Raw genomic sequence first — 22,312 nt, 5'->3', positions numbered from 1 at the left:
CAATCAGAACTCGTTACGTATTTCTGAAGAAGAGGCTTCATAGAACAAGGAAGTCATCAGCACGTTTTTGTGACAGTGAAAACAGCAGTATACAGATAGGTGAATTGTGTGAAAAATACTGTGTTTTTTTCCACGCGAAACATGAACACATGTTATATTGCACATTGTAAACACAATCAAAGCTACAAAAAAGCCCGTAAAACGGGACCTTTAACATCTCTCATTAATCACATTACATTAATTACAGTACATTACTCACATTTCACTGCTGGTTATATATATATATATATATATATATATATATATATATATATATATATATATATTCTCTTTATAATCATGTATGTGACAAATAAGAATCTTGAGTTAAAAACCACCTCTAGCGAGCGTAACAACTTTTTTGTAAATTAAGGGATTTTTTTTCTAAATTTGCCATTTCCATCACATGTTTCTGATGCGATACTTTAAAATGTGCATACAATGGGATGATGGAAACATAGCTGATGACTGTTAGCAGTCATTGGGAAAGATGTGTTTTCTAGCTATTATTTTGCGGTTGTTTTTATCTGCTCAGAATGCAAACTCACATTCCCTCAAAGATAATGTATGATTTTGTCACCTATAGGCAGTAAAGGAAACACTGAATCTTTCTATACCTCCTCCAGGAAGACGAGAAAGGTGACGTTGCTGGCAACAGAAGCCGTTAGCTTCCCTTCACTGGTCACTAAGTGAAGGCCCCGAGGGGCCTGGCTAGGGCACAGCTGCCTACGAGCTGTGTACTTCTCCATCACTCCACCGGTGCAGTTATTAGACACCACCTTTCTGTACCTGTACATACATTCAAAAATCACATTTACAAACCAGTTCTGAAGCTCCAATACAAAACGATCAGTTGACAACATTGAAATGCACTAGCCTACTTATCTGCGACAGTGAAAACACATACAACATTTTAAATGAGTCATACATCAAAATCATTTGAGAATGCAGATGGCAAACATGATTAACATCAATGATAATGGGAACACTGAATAATCCCTTTAATGGATAGATGCATGCGTCAAATGAGATCTCACCCAGTGCTGTTGAGGAATGTGTGTTCTGTAGTACAGGTCCGAGACATGGAGGAGGGCAGGAACCAGAATGCTGGAGTACATTTCCCATCAGCCCTTCTCTCGAAGCCATAATCACTGTTAAAAAAAAAACCCGGTGAGAACAGACATGATTTTCCCTGCTTCAAAATGCCATGCTTAATTCAGTGTGCTAATTGCATTATCTTTTCAATTTCTGAGTTTTCAAGTAAAACCTGTTTTTTTTTTTTTTTTTTTTTTTTTTTTAGTTTATGCTTGGTTGAATTACATTGAGATAGCCTTTATTATATTGAAGTCAAATTATTATTAGTACATTATTGAAGCCTTATATTGAAGTCAAAACGGCAATTTTTCTCTCTGTGATTAACATTAATAATTCTAAATTTTTTTTTATATGGAAATAATTATAGCTGTCATGAATAATATGTATTTAAAGCAAAAGCCACTGACATTATAGTGTATAGTATGCATTCAATCTTTTTTTCTTACTGACAAGTCAAGAAAAGTCTTTAACAAGACATTTTACTCCTTAAAAATAATGCTTGTTACATGCTTTAAAGCTTTTTTTTTCTTTGCAGTTATATAACATTTAATTTCTGACAATTTATAAAAATTGTATAGCAGCCTGCAGTTAAAGTGCTAGCATTTCTCTTTCATGTTAACATTTAACAAATATCCCAGAGAAAGAAATGTCTATGTATTCTAATACATGGAAATTTTTGTCAGCATAAAAATACTTTCGGCATCCACTTTTATATTAATTCATTTATTTTTAGACTTAACTGTCAGACAACAGAAGCCAAAGTTGTTTGTCCTACAATGCAACGCAGCACCCCAATCAAGAAAACAAATGACACTAATTACCATGACAAGCTACACAGATGTAGCCAGCTTGTGTTGGTAAACGCACAGCATTTCACTCCCTGATTAACAACTTTCACACTTTGTTCTGTATGGCCCAGAGGGGCCTGCAAATTTGGAACTTTCCAGAACAGTGACATTAATAACTTTGATAATTCAGGGGGAAATGAGGAGAGAGGCCACATTTACATGATGAGCAAAGACTGTTAGGAATACAGATGGAGGGTTTAAGCAACAAAGCGTGGGGCGTGAAATACTACAGAAGACAGGGTGGTTGACAGATGGAGACAACAGTATTATTGAGGAACTGTGATTTTTAAGAAGTAACATGTTTGTCTCCATTTAGCCGTTTTCACACAGCTTGACTAGTTTCCACATAGCGAAGATCTTCTTTAAGAAAATTACTGCAACTCGTGTTAAAATGCTGATCTTGTAGTGAGGACTAGCCACGACTTATAGATAGAGAGACTTATTTCATATAGATATCAACTCACAGATACTTCTTCAATAAATTTATTTTGAGACAATTGTTGACATGCACTAAAAAGTTGAGTTCGATTTGTAACTTTTTTTTTGTTGTTGTTTTTTTTGAAAGAAGTCTCTTGTTCACCAAGGCTGCATTTATGTGATCAAAAATACAGAGAGAGAGAGAGAGAGAGAGAGAGAGAGAGAGAAAACTGTACTATTAATACAATTAAATTATTAATATTACAATTTAAAAGTGTTTTCTTTTTTAATATATATTTAAATTTAATATATTCCAGTCATGATCTTTCAGAAACCATTCTAATTTTCTATTTTCTGTTTATATATATATATATATATATATATATATATATATATATATATATATATATATATATATATATATATATATATATAATTATTTAATGAATAGAAAGTAAATGTAAAAATAAAGCATTTATTTTAAATTAAAATATAACATTATAAATGCCTTTTTACTGTCACTTTTGATTAAATGCATTTTTGCTGAATTAAAATGTATCCTCCTTAAAAATTAAATTAAATTAAATTAAATTAAATTAAATTAAATTAAATTAAATTAAATTAAATTAAATTAAATTGTTACAGGCCCCAAACTTTTGATTGGTAAAATTATTTAATTAGAATAAATAAATAATAATAATAATAATAATAATAATAATTTGCTGTGGTTTTTCACATTGACATATCACAGTGTTAAAGTGGTCTGTTTTACAACAGAGTGGGAATCTTTAAAGAACGATGCTTGTTTACTTACCACTCAAAGTCTGACTCAGTGCAGTCACATGGCTCGGATATCATCGTGACAGAGTAGGTTTTACCCATAACACACCTGGCTATGGGCTTTAGCTTTCGGTAGACTCTTTTGACTCCCATGAGGCAGCGGTCACCCTATAAGCAGGATTTCAACATAAACATAGATGCATGCATACACACACAAATGTTTTCTACAATAAAGTTGGCATGTGGTGTTTTCGTTCAGGTTTATTTTAGTTCTCACATAATTCATAACAATGAAGCATGTGTGCATCACACTGAATTTACAAAAAATTACTGGAAATTTCCAGAGACTTGAAAGAAGAAGAGAGAAAATAGGAAAGAGAGAGGAAAAACTGTTTCCGCTCATTGTACTTGGTCGTTCCATATTTCATATCTCACACCTGAACTCTGTGGGGTTCATTTTGTCAAAGATTTCAGGCTTCTAGGCCTCTCACAATATGTTTTATTTAATTTTTTTTCACTGAATGGCTTGAACTCATCAGCATATTACTGTAGTCTACAGCCCAAAAGCTGAGTTTTAACCATCCAAACTTTGATATCATTCTGTCTTCTGTCGACTTCTGTTGTCTTCAAGTCTGCCTTAGCTTCTCAGAGTTTGTCACAGAAATAGAAAGCACTACAAGGCTTCAGGTTAAAGTAGGACAGTCTACTGCCATGTCCTTACAACTAATAAAGGTACATCTATTATACTCCTGTGAGAGGACACTTGGCTTCTGGCGTGGCTTCTGGGATATATATTATTCTGTTCAAATATAGTCTCAGCAGCGGACCCTGGGAAAGAATGTCAGGACCGGTTAGTAAAAAATATTGTAAAAAAAAAAAACAAAAAAAACAGAAAGCCAATGCAGAACACTCTTTAGTGCAATCTAAAGCACCAGGCCTCAGTGGAGAGTTTATTATGCTGGAAAGATCAGACAAAGCAGAAAGGTATCTGACCGAGACTATACTGGCCTCTTTTAATTTTAAGGCTTGAGATGCAGTATAGAAGCGGAGTTGAGGACAGTGATGCATTAAGATGGTAAATGGACTGTATTTATATAGTGCTTTCAACAGACCACATGGCATGGAGCAGCTGGGGTTAGGGGTCTTGCTCAAGGACACCTCGACACTTGGTCAGGTGAAGCCGGGGATTGAACCACCACCTTCCAGTTTGTAGACAACCTACATGAACCACTGAGCCACTGCCGCCCTATGTAGCGATGGTGAGATTTGTTTTACAGAGGCCGCGTGATTGTCACAATGGAGCCTGAGGGAACTTGGAGCAATTTATTTCAGATTTTTAATCAAAGCTAACAACGTCTCGGTTACGTACGTAACCCTCATTCCCTGGTGGAGGACACGGAGACGTTATGTCATGACGACATTGAGGATTCACTTGGGAGAGAGACCGGGGATCCAGAGAGACCAGGATGGGTAGCAGCAGCGGGTGCCTCTCTTTTTAGAAAAGAGGGAGATCGCAACGATGCCCACAAAAGGTACATGAGTCATCAATGAATGCACTTTCTGCATGTTAGATGCCCAGACACTGAAGACAACGACTGTGTTCATCCTCAGAAGACAGGTAACGACCACAACCAAGGGGGCACGGATGGAACGACATCTTTAAAAACACGCAAGCCGTTCGTGATTTGCTCTTTCAGTTAAAGTGCCCAGGGGAACGCTGTAGACAGGGACACTGCTGTTCGCACCGTGACGCCAAGCAGAAAAGATTCCAGCCACCTGATGAAATGGGCTCTGTGTAGATCAAGCAGATTCATCCACTCGGCTCCAAAGCAAAAATCTGAATGAGTGGATGCACACAACGCCTATCTATACCCTTATGCATGGGGAGTGATGCAGCTATGCTAAATTTCATTTGGCATTTTCTCTTAAAAGTCATAGATGATTGGGGCTCCCAAGTGAAACCCTAATGTCATCACAACATAACTCAAAATGACTGACAAAGAGTGAACTTGTTTGTTGTTGGTGACAGAGACAAATTACAGTTCACAATTTTAAGGTTTAAGATTATATTAACTCGACATGAAAACTAGTTTTCTGACCTTTCTATTAATTGGGTCATATTTATTTATTTATTTTTGTTCTATCAAACGTGTGTGTGTTTGAAAAAATGATTTGGGCAAATATTCAGACTGGGGAACCAAATGCTGAAATACTAAAATCATTCCTCACCTGGTCATGTAAATCCCACTGCACATAGTCAGACTCGATGCATCTTCTGTTAAAGATAGACCTGAAGTCTATCTTTACCAGCTGCCATTCTGAGCGGTGACTGACGTGACCGAAGATCCTGCAAACAAAGGCACAACGTCAGCCGCTGTAAGTCTGGCGAGCAGTGGCATATCGAGAGCGCAGTGACTCTAATGATTAGAAAGATGTAGAGCGGACAGGAAGAGGAAATGCTTAGCAATGTTATCCAAGTCAAACCACATCAGTGGAAACCTGCGTCAAACTGTCAACAAAAAGTCTGAAACTCACATTGAGAAAGTCTGACACTCAAGAACAGTGTGACACTTTTAGGGCCTGTCAGAAAGAGAGCAGAAAGTATCTAGGAATATCCTACAAAAGGAAAACTTCATGAAATACTTCTCAAAATAATTTGAGGTTGTGCTGGATTCGGGATGATGCCAAATCAGAACTGGCATGGTCTTAATGATTTGCCTTTTCAAATAGGTGAGTCATTACTGGAAGGTTTAAAAATAAACCATTTGCTTTATCATTAATTGCTTTATTTTTATCACCAAGCAAATCACTGAGCATTTTTTTTTTCACAATTACCATTTAATCATATGAAACCTGTAATTATGACAGATTTTTCACTGTAACATAAAGTCACAATTATGAAAAATAAAGTAGAAATTTAAAGTCATAATTACAAGATATAAAGTTTAAAGTATAACATTTAATAAAAAGTTTAGTTATACAACATAATTTTAATACAGATATCAAATCAGTTAATCACATAGCAGCAATTCAATGCATTTTTGCACGTAGACATGGTCAAGATGTTCTACTGAAGTGCAAACCGAATATCAGAATGGGAAAGAAAGGTGACTGTGAGTTCACCACATTCAAATGACCTCCAGATCTCAATCCAATAGAGCACCTTTGTGATGTGGTGAAACGGGAGATTTGTGTCATGGATTTGCAACCAGAAAATCTGAAGCAACTGTCTGATACTATGATGTCAATATAGACCAAAATCTCTAAAGATGGTTTCCAACAATTTGCTGGCTGCTATGGCACAAAAAAAATTAAGGTTGTTCTGAAGGCAATGCCAGAACAACCGGGGTCTAGGAAGGTTTACCTAATGAAGCAGTCTATATATTGTTTTCGAGCTAGATAAAATGGTACTAATATGCATGTCTAACAAAGCTGTTTAGTCCTATAGAGGGTAATAACTATGGAAGCCCATTTCTGCCACTGAATAAAAAAATAAATAAAACAAAAGTCTTTTTCTTTTCACGATTATCGCAGTTCTGACTTTTTTATCTCACAATTCTGATTTTTTTTCTGAGAAATGCATGATATAAATTAACAGTTGTGGGCTATGTAGTCAGAACTGTAAGATATAAACACAATTTTGACTTTTTTTTTCTCGCAGAAATGTGTGATATAAATTAACAATTTTGGGTTATAAAGCCAGAATTGCAAGATACAAATAAACTCACAATTTGGAGAAAACAAAAGTCACTGCGAGATAAAATTGCAATTATGAGAAAAAAGTCACAATTGTGAGATTGAAATTCTGTGAACAAAGTTTATCTCGCAATTCTGACTTTATTTCTCACAATTAGTTATTTCTCAGAATTGTGAGTTTATATCACACTTGTGAATTTTTAACCCACACTGCGAGTTATTAAGCCAAAATTGTGAGAAATAAACTCACAGTTCAGAGAAAATATTCATATTTTTTCATCGCGATTGTGAATTTTTCTTTTTGGCGTAAACGGGCTTCCATACAGTAACAGAACAAATCATGTCAGTTAGGGAAAAAGTGACAATGCCAGCACTACTTTGAATTTACTCAGATTCTTTGAGGACATTCAGGGTTTACAGTGTTCATCACATAAACCATATTTCATCAAGCACCATTTTCTCATTCCAGAACAAGCAAAATGTATTACTAATGAATATTCTTCATACTTACGTCATTATAAGCGTTTCCTCGCCCGGTTCGCCCAAGACACCGTCCACGAACAGTGGGGATGAAGTGAAGCTGTATTTGTTCCACACCCTCCCCTCATCAAAGCTCAACCTGTATAGAAACCAGTTGCACACAGCTGAAACTACAGTGTAGAAAAGTAATGTAGAAAAGATTGCATTTCTACACACAGCTGGCAAATAATTCAAACACGACTTTACTGCACCTTTACGACATTTAATCTAGATTACTAGCCAAAAGTATTACACAGTCTACTGGGTTTAATGAGAATGTTCACACTCCCCGTGATTATGTGAGTCAGATCGGTGTGATTGCATTGACTCATGTTTTACGAACACACGCATTGAATATTAGTAATGATTTGGTGTAGGATTACCAGAGGTGCCTGATGGGAAGAGGGGTGTGTCTAATTGCCACTAAAGCTCCGCCTTGATCCAGATACAGCACACTGTACTCTTCATCAAATATCTGGAATAGACAAAGAATGTATTAATTATGTGCTGCTCCATTCATTTTGATATTCTCATTATATACTCATTAAAATACTGCATAAAGTATAAAACATAACAATATTTAATTTCCTTTTATCACAATTTAGTGAATTTATGTGTGTGTGTGTGTGTGTTTGATTTATATTCAATATATTATATTACATTATTTTACCTGGAATTAATCTTGAATAATTGATTTGACAGCCCTATTTTTAAATGAGACAAACTAACTAATATCAATAGTAAAATTTCAATGAATTTATTAAATTGCTAATACTCACTGATGCGTGTGCTGTTGTTTTCCCTCTAAAATAATATCTAAAATGATTGATGATATATACATATAGATGTACACAGTACTCACACATATTATGTAAACACAAACATTTATTTTGGATGTGATTAATTGCAATTTATCGATTTGACAGCCCAATTTTAAAGCATTTTATCCTATTTGATAAAATTATATAAACTTAATACACGTTAATCAACCTGTCAGCTAATTCAAAAGCAAATTTTAACCCTTTATTTCCATCCAGTTTGATTCTGTCCTGTTTATATTCTTTGTTGTTGTGTAATCAATTTACAATTAAGTCTGTTGTGCTTTTCAGTAAAATACTTCCATAAATTAGACCACACTCAGGAAAAAAAAAAAAAAATACAAAAGCAAAGAAGAAAATGTACAAACTGTGACAGTACCTTTTTCTAAAGGGTACTACAGTAAATTGCACCATTAGGTACTAAAATGTTCATTTTAGGTACTAATATGTACCTTAAGTTACTAGTTTGCATTCTTTAGAGATAAACATGGTGCAAAAGTGTACCTTTTAAAAAGTTATTGCCCCAGTGACAGCTTTTGTACCTTTTCTTATAAGAGTGAACACAAGCATAATTTTATATATATATAGAACTAAATAATAATAATAATAATAATAATAATAATAATAATTTAAAAAAAAACTCTAAAAGCAGTGGCCCCTCTAATCATCATTACATATTCGCTATAAGTTGCAAACATGTATGAAACAAGTAATTGCCTTACAGTGGAAAATCCAGCCTGATACAACAGTAGGTTGACCTACTGCAAAGTTGAACTGAAAATTGAGGCCCTAATTAGCAGTTTCCATTTGTTTGCCCCAGAGCTCTGATAACTGCACCGTAGGTGCTGTGAATTCTTGCTGACATGAATTCCTGTTGAGTTTATGCCTTGGGGCTTCAAACATTTAGCATACACAAGTCTGTTACAGTGGAGGAAAACACCCTCTGATTGGCTTAAGTACTTAATGGGCTAATGATTACGAGGCTAGTGTTTATGTTAGCGGGATACTGTGTGGGGTCTGTTTTGTTTTCCTTTGGCTGTGAACACATTGGAAAAGTTGGATCAACCGAGCTACAAGCTCCGCTAGAGTCATTATAACCAAGAAATGCATATGACCCTGGGTGCTTTGATCTACATAAATCTATGATAAATAAGGACTGCTTATTTCTGAAAAATATATTTGCTGGTTGAGTGCCAAAGTTTAAAGAAAAAAAAACCTTCACATTATGTACTCCTGCTCATATGTGTCTCAGGGCATTATTACATATGTTCCCGTGTTATTTTCAGTCATAATGTCAGATTGGATGAGTTATGACAATATTTCATATCCTTACTCTTCTTGGGAGGGTTTTCAATTTGATTAGATGAAAGCTGGCAACCACAGGTCTGCTGTCCTTGAAATGATGCTATTTCTCAAATCCCAGTGATTGTAATTCTTACTGACAAGAAATATGACATCAAACCCGTGCCCTACCCGTGCATGCTTTAACTTTTTGCCACATTAATTTTCTCTTAATTATTTGAGCTCTCCAATTTTAATTAGACAGCTGGCCCCATAAATTTAAATTGCATCATCAAACATGCACCCACGGGCATCATATATGTCATTGAATTTAGTTTTCTCTGAAGGTGTCATTTGATTATTGGCTTTGAAATGCGGCACATGGATTTATCCGCTTAAAGATAAGCATCAGTGCTGAAATTAATGTCCACCCTCATCTGGCTGAATACCCCATGGTCAGAGTCACCTGCCGCCACGTGTTTCCAGCGTCGGATGTGATGAACATGCTAACGTTGCTGCTCGTTAACTCTGCGCCGATTGAACCTATGGAGAGAAGAGCAGAACAATTACAGTCATGCTTACCGAAGCAGATAGAGAGTAGATAACTAAAGTTATATGAATATGAAGATTGAGTGGATTGTGCCAAATGATCATTCCAAATGCTGCCAAGTGTTTTATAGATTTCGTCACGATTTGTATTTCTCTTAATCATTCATTTACCCACAATGACTACATTTTATCATTAGTTTGTGATTATTAATGATGACTAGATTAGTTTGAAGATTAGAAAATAAATGTTTTTGGACTGTAAAATGCAAGGGCAGCTACAGAATATCATATACTCTCTTTCCCTTTTTCCCATAATGCTGTAGTGTGTGCAGTATTCTGTGACAGAATAACTATTATGTAACTTGGTTTTGTTCCATTGTATACTGCAGGATAAAAGAAAAGAAAACAAGTTTGAATGAGAAAACATTCAAATGAGGTGATGAAAAGATAAATTCATGCATTCAAGGGATAGATAAATGGATGGATAGATGGATAGATGAATGGATGAATGGATGGTAAATTAACAAAGATGGTGGGATGGATTAATGGATGGACAGAAATATTGATGGACAGATCAATGGATGATGGACAGAAAGGTGGATGTATAGAAATATGGATGGATGAATGGACAGACTGAAAGATGGATGGATAAATTGACAGAAAGATAAATTAATGGATGGATGGACAGAAAGATGGATGGATGGATGGATGAAAAGATAGAAGGACAAATTAACAGATGGATGGACAGAAAGATAAATGGATTTTGTTCAGTTATGATAATTGATGCAATGAAAAGATATGCATTTAAGGGATAAAATGATTGGCGGACAGAAAGATGGTTGGATGGATGAATGGATGTACAGAAAGATGGATGGATTGCTGGATGGACAGAAAAATAGATCGACAAATCAATGGATGGATGGACAGAAAGATTGATTTGTATCCAGCAGCATAAGATACAAAAAATATTTTAAAGATATTAAATAAAAAATCTATTTATGCAATAAAAAGATAAATCCATGCACTTAAGGGAGGGATGGATGGATGGAACTGACAGAAAGATAGATGAACAGATAAAAGGATGGACAGACAGAAAGAAGGATGGACAGATCAACAAATGAATGAACAGAAAGATGGATGGACAAAGATGGATGGAGAGAAAAATAAATCAACGGATGGATGGACATGAAGATGGATGGATCAATTGGATGATGGATAAACAGACAAAAAACAGATAGATAGATAGATAGATAGATAGATAGATAGAAATAGATTGATAGATAGATAGATAGATAGATAGATAGATAGATAGATAGATAGATAGATAGATAGATAGATAGATAGATTGCTTTTTACAGCAGCAAATGCATCATGTGTAATGAAATCAGAGTCTGACCCTGTGAGGTAAGTAGGAGTTCTAGAAAACCTCTCTATCTAATAAGCTAAGCAACTCAGGAAAGTCTGTGGCTTCTCTACAACCCTTCTGCCATCAAATCAATCAACTAAACGTCAATTTAGAGCCTAATATCTAATAGTCGCTCTCCTCCTAGGATTACTTATCTAGATAGTTACAGTGCCAAGACATTTATATTTCATCTGCGTGCATCCGGAGGCAATATAGTCGGCGAGCGTCACGAAAGACACAAGCCTGAAGGAGTAAAATGAAAAAGTCACAAGCGCTTTCAATCTTATAAAATAAACATTTGAAGTTTGAAGTGGTGGAAGAGTTAGTCGGTTGTGAAAACAGAAGATGACGGAGAGAGAATAATAAGAATGCTCTAAAGACTCTCTGCCGCTAATCTCAAGAGTAGCACTTAGCATTTCCATTTGTTTATGCTAGCACGACACTAATCTTGTTTATAGTCCATCTACAGATGCCTGTGCTCCACGAGCGCAAAATGAACATCTTCGACAATAACAGTGTCATAAGCGCTCAAGATGAAAGGAATTTAAATATGTTTCGCCTTTGGAGTTCCAAAACAAAAAAAAAATTGATGTCAGGGATTTAAGGAAGAATACAAGAGCTACACACTTTAAAAAGTATTTTCTTCTTCCAGTACCTGTCATCTAGACAATTGTTCTACCTGTCTGTATCCAAAGCAAAAATACAAATAATCCTCGACTATTGAGTTTTATTAATCTTTTTCTAAATATGTGTCTTCAACTTTGAAATGCTTCTTTAAAGATTTAATCTGAAACATTTCAGGCACATTTTTACAGGGCAGTTCCAAATTAAGAAAGTAAAGTAACCACAGTTTTATATAATTACTACAGGTATTGTTAATGAAACAGTATGAGGAAAACATTTATGTAATATTAATAATACTATTACATTTTAAAAATTACATTTGTAAGTGCTTGTTTCAGATAATAGTATACTTTAATGGTACGCAAATATACATGAGAAAAAAAAAAGGGGGGGGGGGGTGGTACATTCAGATTTTTATTTATTTCTTCATTTATTTATTGTAAGTAATTAATACTTAAAAAAATAATATAAGATTTATATTATATTTATTATATTTCAATTTTTTCATTTATTATTTTTAGAAATTAATTATTTTTTATTTGTGAAAGGAAATATTATTTAAATAATATTAAATGAAATTAAATTAAATTTTATTTGTATAGCACTTTTCTTGATGCAAATTGATCATGATGCATATAAAGTTATATTTATTTTTTTTATTTTTATTTTTTTATTTTCTGTGTGTGCTTGTTATTGAGAGTAAAGTGGAGAGATGACAGAAAAGTATTGGGTGGAAAGAGGGGAGCGGGATCAGCAAAGGACCTTAAGGCTCCCGGTGTGTGTTCACAGTGTGTGTGTGTGTGTTCACTGCTGTGTGTGTGCACTTTGGATGGGTTAAATGCAGAGCTTGAATTCTGAGTATGGGTCACCATACTTGGCTGAATGTCATGTCACTTTCGTCACTATATGTCAATGCACTAACTTATTTTCACCAGCGTAAAGAGTTTTTTTTTTTTCTTTTCTTACTACCCTTAAAATTTTAAAGAGTTATTAAGATATTTATAAAGAGTAAGAGATATTTGCACTTTATGTATGAATACAAATAAGATACGAATATTGTTATCAGCATCAGTCATTTTACCCAAACTCACCTGATGCTACTATGATTCCAGGGACAGACTCTCTGCTGGCTATGTTTCCAGATGTGTATGGGTTTGCAGATACGTGCAGGTGGAGATGCAGGGAACAGTACGGCTAGAAGCAACACAAACAATCATCTCAATCAAGCAGGGTCTCAACATCGGTACGACCCTCAGTGTGTGGCCTCCACTAAACTGTCATTGTGATTGGGCTCGAATAAAAACCCATTTAAAAATCCCATAACAGCGAAGGCTTATGACTTTTTTTTTTCCCATCCCAACATTAATTTTGATTGGAATAACCTTTAGTGACACAATTCTCATTATAAGTCTGGAAATGCCAATGGTAAGCACATGTTGCAAGGGTTGTTTAGGGGTTTATTAAAACTTTGACATTTTCAAACAAATAGCTCTGTAATGGATGGTGAAGGCAAGGCCAGCAGTGGGACTATTAATTAGTTGAGTTTATCAAAGGGTAATTATTTTTGTTTGCACTTGGGGGGGTTGGGTTGGTGGGTTGGGGGTTTGTGGAGGCCATTCACTGGAGATGGAAAATATCTCCACAGAATGAAATATACGTCATGTCATTTGAAATGTCTAGCAGCATTGATTACGTAGACCTCATCCAAACACCTGTGTCTACAGGAATGTGCATTCTGTTAGCATATTACCACTTATTACTTTTATTATTATAATTGAGCCATTGTGCAAAATTTTTTCAAATACCAAAAAAATCAAGCATGACCATATGAAACATGAGTGTTTTTTTTTCTAAAATACACATTCTCAAAACTAAGTTTTCCTGTCTTTATTAGTTTCATGTTCAACTGTGAACATCACAGGAACATTTCCAATGCATCTTAAAGAGCGTGCTTTAAGTACTAGTTATACATTATTGTTATAGTATTTATCGATATGTCACAAAATAACGGTCTTAGCACAGGTATATTTGCAGTTATAGACAACAATACATTGTATTTTTTGTTTATGCCAAAAAAATTTCCATCAAGATATTTTGTAAATTTCCTACCATAAATATATCAAAACCTAATTTCTGATTAGTAATATGCATTTCCAGGAACTTCATTTGGACAACTTTAAGGGCAATTTTCTCAATATTTAGATTTTTTGCACCCTTAGATTCCAACATTTTCAAATTTATCTCAAATGTAAATTTATCTCAGCCAAATATTGTCCTATCCTAACAAACCATACATCAATGGAAAGCTTATTTATTTATTAGCAACTTATTTTTATATATTTCATATTATTATTATTATTTTAATTTACCCTTATGAATGCATTTTTGGTCCAAAATCGCATATTTTGAATGAGCTTTTTAATTAATACTGTTATTATTTTTATTTAATTAGAAATTTAGTTTTGTGCTATTTGTCATCAGTTTTTTTTTTTTTTTTTTTTTTTTTGTAGATATTTGCATTTAATGTTTTATTTCAGGAATTTTGTACCTCAATTTTGTACTAAATTTCAGTTAGTTTTCCAGCCAAAAATGCTTAATCTTTTATATTTTATTTGAATTAATGATTTTTTTATAGCTTTCATCCTCAAAAAGAACATAGTATATATAAACAAAGTATATATATCGTTCAATGATGTACATTATATCATTTTAACTAAATGTATATATATATATATACATTTAATAAAATAAAGGGTTCGTTCCTTTTACATCAGTTAACACATTAACAGCTTGATTGGAAAAGACACACACTAAAATATGCTATTCACAAATAGGTCATTGTTTAATTATTTGATTTTTCTTCTTTTTGTTCATTCTCATATTCCATCTATATTCCTCTTTGACACCGTTGTCTCTTTAGTTAGAAAGTACAATTAATTTAAGGGGAAAAAATAAATAAATAATAATAATAATTATTATTATTATAATAATAATTTTAATAGAATTTAATAAAAATCAACCCCCGAGACATACACTAAAATGCTTATAGTTGAAGAAACTTCCCTCTTTGTTTAATGCTTCAAAAGCTAAATCTGGTAAGTTGCCATTGTGAAAGTATACACTGTCCTCATAAAGCTCATTTATGAATGTCTTTTTCCTTTCCCACAAGTCCACTCACCAGCATACAATGGATTCGGTTTCCTCTGAGATCAGCCGAGGGAGCCTGCAGGAGCCTCCAGTCACGGCCTTTGTTATAGGTTATGTATGTCTTCACCTCATTATTCAGCTTCTTATTAGCCAAGAACATGCCTTTTATTCCTGCCACCTAGGGACAGGCACATAAACAAAGAAAGATAATGATGAAGAGATAAATCACTAATAACCATATCCCTAAAATTACACCTTTTCCTCCTATAGAAAAAAAAGAGAGAAAAAACAAATACAGTCCGTGATGCATGTATTAATTGGTGCCCCTGTGGCACAAACCAGCCAAGTGAGCTTCTAAAAAGCTCCGTACATACAGAACAGCAGTTCCTGGTCTATCTATTGGTGTGGAATGGGAGTTTGTAAGGGAATGAGAAGGTAACCCATGTCTGTCCTGAACAGAAGTGACATCTCTTCAGGGCCAGGAAGCACTAGAGAGGAGGAGAGGCAGCCAGGGATGGGCCTCGAAGGGCACTGACTATTCAATAATTGACGAATATTTCAATCTAGCCACCGGCTGAGATTTTAGCATATGTTACATGGAGGTGGCGACCTCAATCAAGTCACCGGACTCTTCAGTCTATCCGAGGGCCAAATGTGATTTTATGGGGGTTGCTATCATCAACAGTTTAATTATTTGATCAGGAGATAGCTTGACACCTGCTGGCCTCTGTTGCAATGCACGGCTGCATGCGCTGTTCCTTCCAGAGGTGTATGAATAGAGATCTGGGGTATTCTTCAAGAGATGAGCTGTCTACACCCAAACCCTAATTCGCTGGCTTCAGTCAGAGCTTTGGCAGAGCTATCAGACTAGTTTGTAGTGCTATAAAAAATTGGGAACTAAAAGCACTCCAAAGCCCTGCCTGCTCTCAGATTGTAAGGTATCTTGTTGTATTCAGGTATTTGGAAAGACATTGATCAGAGTTAAATGCTGAGAAGGTCAATAGTACACCAGGGACAGGAAACTAACTTTTGTTCAGACAGGCTGCAAAATCGTTTTTAGATTCCAATCCAGTTGTTTAGTTGTTTGTAGTCTTAACACCACACACACACACACACACACACACACACACACACACACACACACACACACACACACACACACACACACACACACAATCAACCACATAGAAAAATAAATATATATATTTTTTATAAACCCATATGTGTTTTGAAATCAAATCTAAGTAAAATGTGATTTTCTTTCTTTTTGTTTTCTTTTCAATGTATAATAATCCTAACCATTGCATTTATTTTGTAAAAAAAAAAAAAAAAAAAAAAAAAAAACTGTTCAATTGAAATGAATTTTTTTCTATTATGATATTTCTTTTTTTTTCTGGTTGACAAAAAATGAATTTTCAACAGTCATTAATTGTGTACAGTCTTCAGGGTCATATGATGTTTCATAAATCCTTCTAATATGCAGATTTGGTGCTCGAGAAACATTTCTTCTTATTATCAACACTGAAAACAGATGCTACTTAACACTTTCGTAAAAAAGTATACACTACTATTCAGCAGTTAAGTAATAAATATGTAATAAAATATTAATTATATAATAATAATACTTTAACCAAAAAAGGACAGTAAAGACATTTATTGGGCCCTATTTAAACGATCTGAAACGCAAGTGTCAAAGCGCGAAGCGCAAGTAACTTTGTGGGCGGGTCTCGGCGCTGTTGCTATTTTCCCGGCGGGATAAATGGCTCTTGCGCCCGGCGCAAATCTAAAATGGGTTGGTCTGAAGTAGCTTCATTATTCATAGGTGTGGTTTGGGCATAACGTGAAATAAACCAATCAGAGCGTCATCCAACATTCCCTTTAAAAGCAGGTGCGCAAGTTCCATTATGGATTGCTATTATTATGGCGTATTTACCAGGCGCACGCCAGGAGCGGTTCACAGCCGAGGAGACTGATGTTCTTGTAAGGGCAGTGAAAGACAGAGAAGTTGTGTTGTATGGGGATGGGAGAAACCCACCCAAAATAGCGTCATGATTTCCGTCATCTCATGTGTTAATATTTTTTTAGTGTAACAATTTATGATTTGCAAAAATAACTGTTGCATCTGTGTAGATTACATGAACAAAGTGTATGCGTGTTGTGCACGCTATACATTATGGTCAAGCATGCGCCCCTAAAATAGCATAATGAACAACGCGCCACTGACTTTAGACTAGGTTTTTTCTGGTCAGTGGCGCAATTGTTTAATGGAACAGCAAAATAGCACCAGGGATTGTTTGCGCCGGAACACGCCTCCTTTTTTGCGCTGAACCGCCCAGGGAGCGCAAGTTCATTCACTAGTTTAGCAATGTGCTTCTGTGGAGGGAAAAGCGCGCTTTGCGCAGGTGCAAAATAGGAATGACACATGCGTCGGTGTACAAAGTCAATTGCGCTGGGTGCAAGATAGGGCCCATTATGTTGCAAAAGACTTCTGTTAAAACAAAAGCTGTTCATTGGACTTTATATTCATCAAAGAATCCTGAAAAAAAGAAAAGAAAGAAAGAAAGAAAGAAAGAAAGAAAGAAAGAAAGAAAGAAAGAAAGAAAGAAAGAAAGAAAGAAAGAGTTTCCAAACAAAGTTTTTTTTTTTTTTTTTACATGGATAATTATCATTGTTAATAATAGTGTACCAAAAATAATGGATATTGACTGAGGTTAAAATCAGCATGTTCCATCCATCCATCTATATTTAACATAATAATATATACATTGAAATACTGAAAAAAAAAAAAAAAAACATTGAACACTGTGTCCATAGATTTAGATGCACAGAGAGTATTCTGGGTTCCTAACTGCTCCTTGTTTAAATAATCCACTGATAGTCATGTAATGAATACCTTAATTAATTAGCATTGCTATTAAATCAATTAGGACTACACCCAATTAGCATTTATTAGTGCATTCAATTTGATCATGCTTTAATATCCAGAGAAATGTGAACATGAAGTAGTGATACTGAATCAGCACCGTGTGGAAAATAAATGACACTGTTGTGTTGTAGAGGGAGGTACCTCATATAGATCTATCATGACATTTCCCTCTGGTCCCATACTGCTCATGACGTTCTCCAAAGCCAGCGTGTAGTAAACGCCTCCGGCCTCTGACACGTACAGGTTGTAAGTGTCATTCTGGTTCCACTCTTGAACTGCCGCCACGACCCGGTTCTCATCTGTACTGATCACATGCAGATCCTGGGGAAAAAAAAGAAAAGATATTTCATAAGACGGATCTGTGATTTATTTGACAAAAGAATATTCTGCCTCTGGCCTTATCCAAATGTTGGCATAAACATGTCAATAAAGAAGTCTATAAAACTGACAAGGAGCGTTTTATAATAGTGGGTTATGATTGATGCACTTAGTTGCGGACCAGTATAGCTGCATGACTTCAGTTTTGTATAAGACATTATTTGTATAATAATTATGTAAAAAGAAAAAAAGAAAAACGGGAAAACAGCATATAAGAATGATTTCTGAAGGATAATGTGACATTGAAGATGTAATGATGCTGAAAATGCAGTTTTGCGTCACAGAAATAAATGACATTTAAAAAAAAAAAACTGTTATCTTAAATTTTAATAATATTTCGCAATATATGATATTGTCACTGTTGTTGTACAATGATTTCCCTTTATTCTAGCTGTCCATATCTGTATTTAATATTGATACAATGTGCATTTTGTCAATAAAACTGCCACGGAAGTCTCTAAACTTCAATTGCCTTTTATTCTCTTGATGAGCGAACTGTATTTCCTGTGCGGTTTATAACTGAGCCATTCAGATGATTTAACAACTCTGTTCAGTCTTTTCTATCATCACAAAGAAAAAGGAGGCAGAACTATTAAAACTTAAGTGGCTTTTAATATTCAAGCATCAAAACACCTTTACCCTTCTCATTTGCATATATCAGAGGAGGACGACTTTAACTTTAATGTGATTTTTCCCTTTAATCAAGCGAGATTGAATATGAATGTATTTACCGGGACGGCTGGGGACAGCCGGAGAGCAGTGGCGGTTTCACCCCACTGAGCTGAATCCGATTAATAATCAGTATCAGACCCAACTCTCACCTGCCTTGGTTTGCTCACCGCTCCAGCGTACAGCAAATATTCTTATTAGGCCTAAATCGAGCTTGTCAGTTGGGCAAATGCAACAAAACCACATGCTGGCAGTTTGCGAATTTCATCTACCCCAGACTGGGTGTGTGCTTAAAGGAGCGCCGAGAGCTTGATTGAATAAAACATGTTTAATTGTCATGTGAGCGCAGCAGATTTTAAGCTTTGAATAATAACACAGCATCGTGAGAGGCGAGGGACCTTGGTAGCATCTGCGTCCCCGAATTCACTCACTCAGAAGTAAGAGCCTGCCAGATGCCGGCTAGAAAAAATCAGAATTTGTAAAGGTTTAAAGCTTCAAAGGCTAACATCGAGGGACACGGTGATCTGGGTCTGAAATAGAAATGACTGTTTACTCTGTCACAGCATAGCAGATTCTGACTTTGTGTCGAGCAAGTGTGAATGAGCTACCCTACCTTTGGAAGGGTGTATTTGGGAAGCTTCATGGGTGTAAACACATCTCGCCTGGATGACACGTAGTAGATTGGCCGACCGCCGGTTGACACCTTGGGTAATGGAGGGATCACAAATAGACAGGACAAAGACGCTTTAGAAAGAATGAATTCTACTGGGATTTTGGTCACATATTAGGGTTAGCATTATGCATTGCGATATGATCAGTGCAATTCAATCACGTTATCATAATTGAATCGCAGTTAAAACTGTGCCAAATGCCTGACACGGACTGGATCTGGAGGATTAGTTTCTATCTGTGCTTTAATTATGGCACCTCATAGACCCTGTTCACACATGGGCAAAAATCTGGGGAAAATAAAAGTTATGTGGTAAATTTCAGCCATTTTTTAAATAAACCTGCTGGTTGTGTGTGTGTTTTTAAAAGAGAACAGCCTGCCCATGAAATCATTTTGAAAAGTGCATACATAACTGAATATCATTTAATGAGGGTACTTGACTAAAAAAAAAAAAAAAAAAAAAAGATACCATGTTTGCACTTAAATTAAAACTCAAGGATGCACTTAGTTATAATAAATTCAAGTGTATCTGAGCTTGTATATTGATACAAGAATTTAAAATATCAGTGCAAAATCATAAGAAAAAAACAATGATTACAGCCATACTAGTCAAAGGTTTCCCCTCTGTAAATAACTCACCTGAACAAACACATACTCATCTTGGACCACCAGGGAGTTGGGGTCAATGTATCCAGGAAAAGGTTTGCCCTTGTTGGCATCTGTGCAGTTCTGAAGCTTGCATGTGACATAAAGAGCCTCTGCAACAACAACAGGACAAACGGCAGAAAAACATGACGGTACAGTCAGACTGTAGAGATAATAGTAATATTGTTATTGATAACTTCATTTCTTTAAGGGTTTCTCCTGTATTACATGTTACAGCTTACCAAAGATTTTTAAACGTTGCAAATAAAACAAAATTGCTACTTAAGTCTATAAACTTCAACATGTCAGATTTAAATGTGTAACTTGCGATTAATTTATTATTTTTGGTTAAAACTATTTTTATTCACTACATAACCACAATTGCCATCTAATATTTCTCAATATAGGTCGATTTTATGGTACTGATAACATCAGCAGACTTACATTTTACTTTAACCATGAAAGGAAAATCTTTAGTAGCCTGTACGTTTAAAAAAAAGTTAGAACTGTACCTAGCCTCACCAATTGTCCTTGTATATTAACTTAAAAAAAAACAAAAAACACTCAAAATAACATACAGTAGAACTGACACATGTAGCTTTTCTAGTGCAGAACTGTCTGTTTTTAATTCTAAAGTGAAGCCTGTTTTGAGTGTTGCCTTGTGCCATTTTTGAATTATTACTTCTTGAAATGTAATCAAAGCATGTTCAGGGACGCCATTCAGACTTACGGGTTTCTGAGATGCTGGTCTCAAGGTGAATCAGGCCCGGCTCTTTATCAAGGCCCAGTTTAGACCTGGAGAGCCCAAAGGAAATAAAAAACATGGTTTTATAAAATGAGCTTTGGAAAACGAAAATCCTTTGTGTTTCCCTACAACAACAGATGGGTCAAAATAAGGGCATTGGCTTTTTTTTGTGTTGGCTAAAAGATCCATGTTAGCCTCCCAAAGGAGCGATGCAGGTTAAGTCTAGAAAGTACCATCAGAACACCCAATCCTGTTAAGTCTCCATTTCCATCTCCATCTATCTGTGCTTTCTGACAGAAGCAAGGAGCATATCCTGACATCATTAAAAGTAAGCCCTTCTCATTTGCTTCCCAAGAACACCCACAGGCAGCGCACACTGCTCTCTCACTCTTTTTAATGTGGAAAAAAAATCATTGTTGCATGAAATATTTATTCCAGACTGAAAAACAGACAGAGCTGCTCCGGAGAGGAACACACAAAGGTAGAAGCAGACTATCTCAAGACTTTATCATGACACTTATTGGAAGTATTGACGCTTTCACAAATATAGCATCCCTTGGTGTGCTCTGGGATCAGCCTTAAAATTTTAAAGGGAGAGCGGCTGATTCAATAAACCTCTTTTGCACACTGTATTTTGAGTTTGACCTGCAATGCACAGAGTGACAAGGTTTATTTAGCAAAAATGATAATTAATGTGAGGTGACTGTATTAAAAAAAAACACTTATTACACAGCTCCTCAAATAAATAATTAAATAAATGTACATGCATGGTATTGATTTTATAATAAAAAATGAACTCTAATCATGCATTGTGTGTTTAAATTGATCTTCATTCTTTTTCAGTACAAACAGTCTCCCTTCACGTATATTCAATTTAGGCTTATTATTGCTTATTTACTAAAGATAACATTATTTTTCTGGTATAGTTGGCCCATAGCAAACGAGAAGTGCATAACCAGGCAATGCTGGCATATAATGTATATCAGTGCTAATTTAGTTTTACTTGATTCATACCCAAGATTATTACTTACTCACTTACTCACAAGAACAGTTCAATTTCA

At 35.2% G+C, this 22,312-nt stretch overlaps 1 protein-coding gene across 1 annotated transcript in view; it reads right to left on the bottom strand.

Moving 5' to 3' along the window:
- The window catches only part of LOC113088978 (VPS10 domain-containing receptor SorCS1-like), a 58,947-nt gene that overhangs the window by 26,650 nt on the left and 9,985 nt on the right, over nt 1-22,312 (bottom strand). Inside the window, exons 4-16 of the mRNA XM_026255874.1 lie at nt 21,237-21,301; nt 20,501-20,619; nt 19,805-19,894; nt 18,286-18,465; nt 15,250-15,396; nt 13,163-13,265; nt 9,960-10,036; nt 7,778-7,869; nt 7,387-7,494; nt 5,409-5,526; nt 3,214-3,347; nt 1,077-1,190; nt 657-828 (exon numbers count right to left, since the gene is read on the bottom strand). Coding sequence (XP_026111659.1) covers nt 657-828; nt 1,077-1,190; nt 3,214-3,347; nt 5,409-5,526; nt 7,387-7,494; nt 7,778-7,869; nt 9,960-10,036; nt 13,163-13,265; nt 15,250-15,396; nt 18,286-18,465; nt 19,805-19,894; nt 20,501-20,619; nt 21,237-21,301 — 1,519 coding nt within the window. The remainder of the gene's footprint in view (nt 1-656; nt 829-1,076; nt 1,191-3,213; nt 3,348-5,408; nt 5,527-7,386; nt 7,495-7,777; nt 7,870-9,959; nt 10,037-13,162; nt 13,266-15,249; nt 15,397-18,285; nt 18,466-19,804; nt 19,895-20,500; nt 20,620-21,236; nt 21,302-22,312) is intronic.

Source organism: Carassius auratus, unplaced genomic scaffold (assembly GCF_003368295.1).
Source record: "Carassius auratus strain Wakin unplaced genomic scaffold, ASM336829v1 scaf_tig00047793, whole genome shotgun sequence".
Taxonomy (NCBI): domain Eukaryota; kingdom Metazoa; phylum Chordata; class Actinopteri; order Cypriniformes; family Cyprinidae; genus Carassius; species Carassius auratus.
Note: the sequence above shows the minus strand (reverse complement) of the source record. Positions and strands in the feature narration are given on the sequence as shown.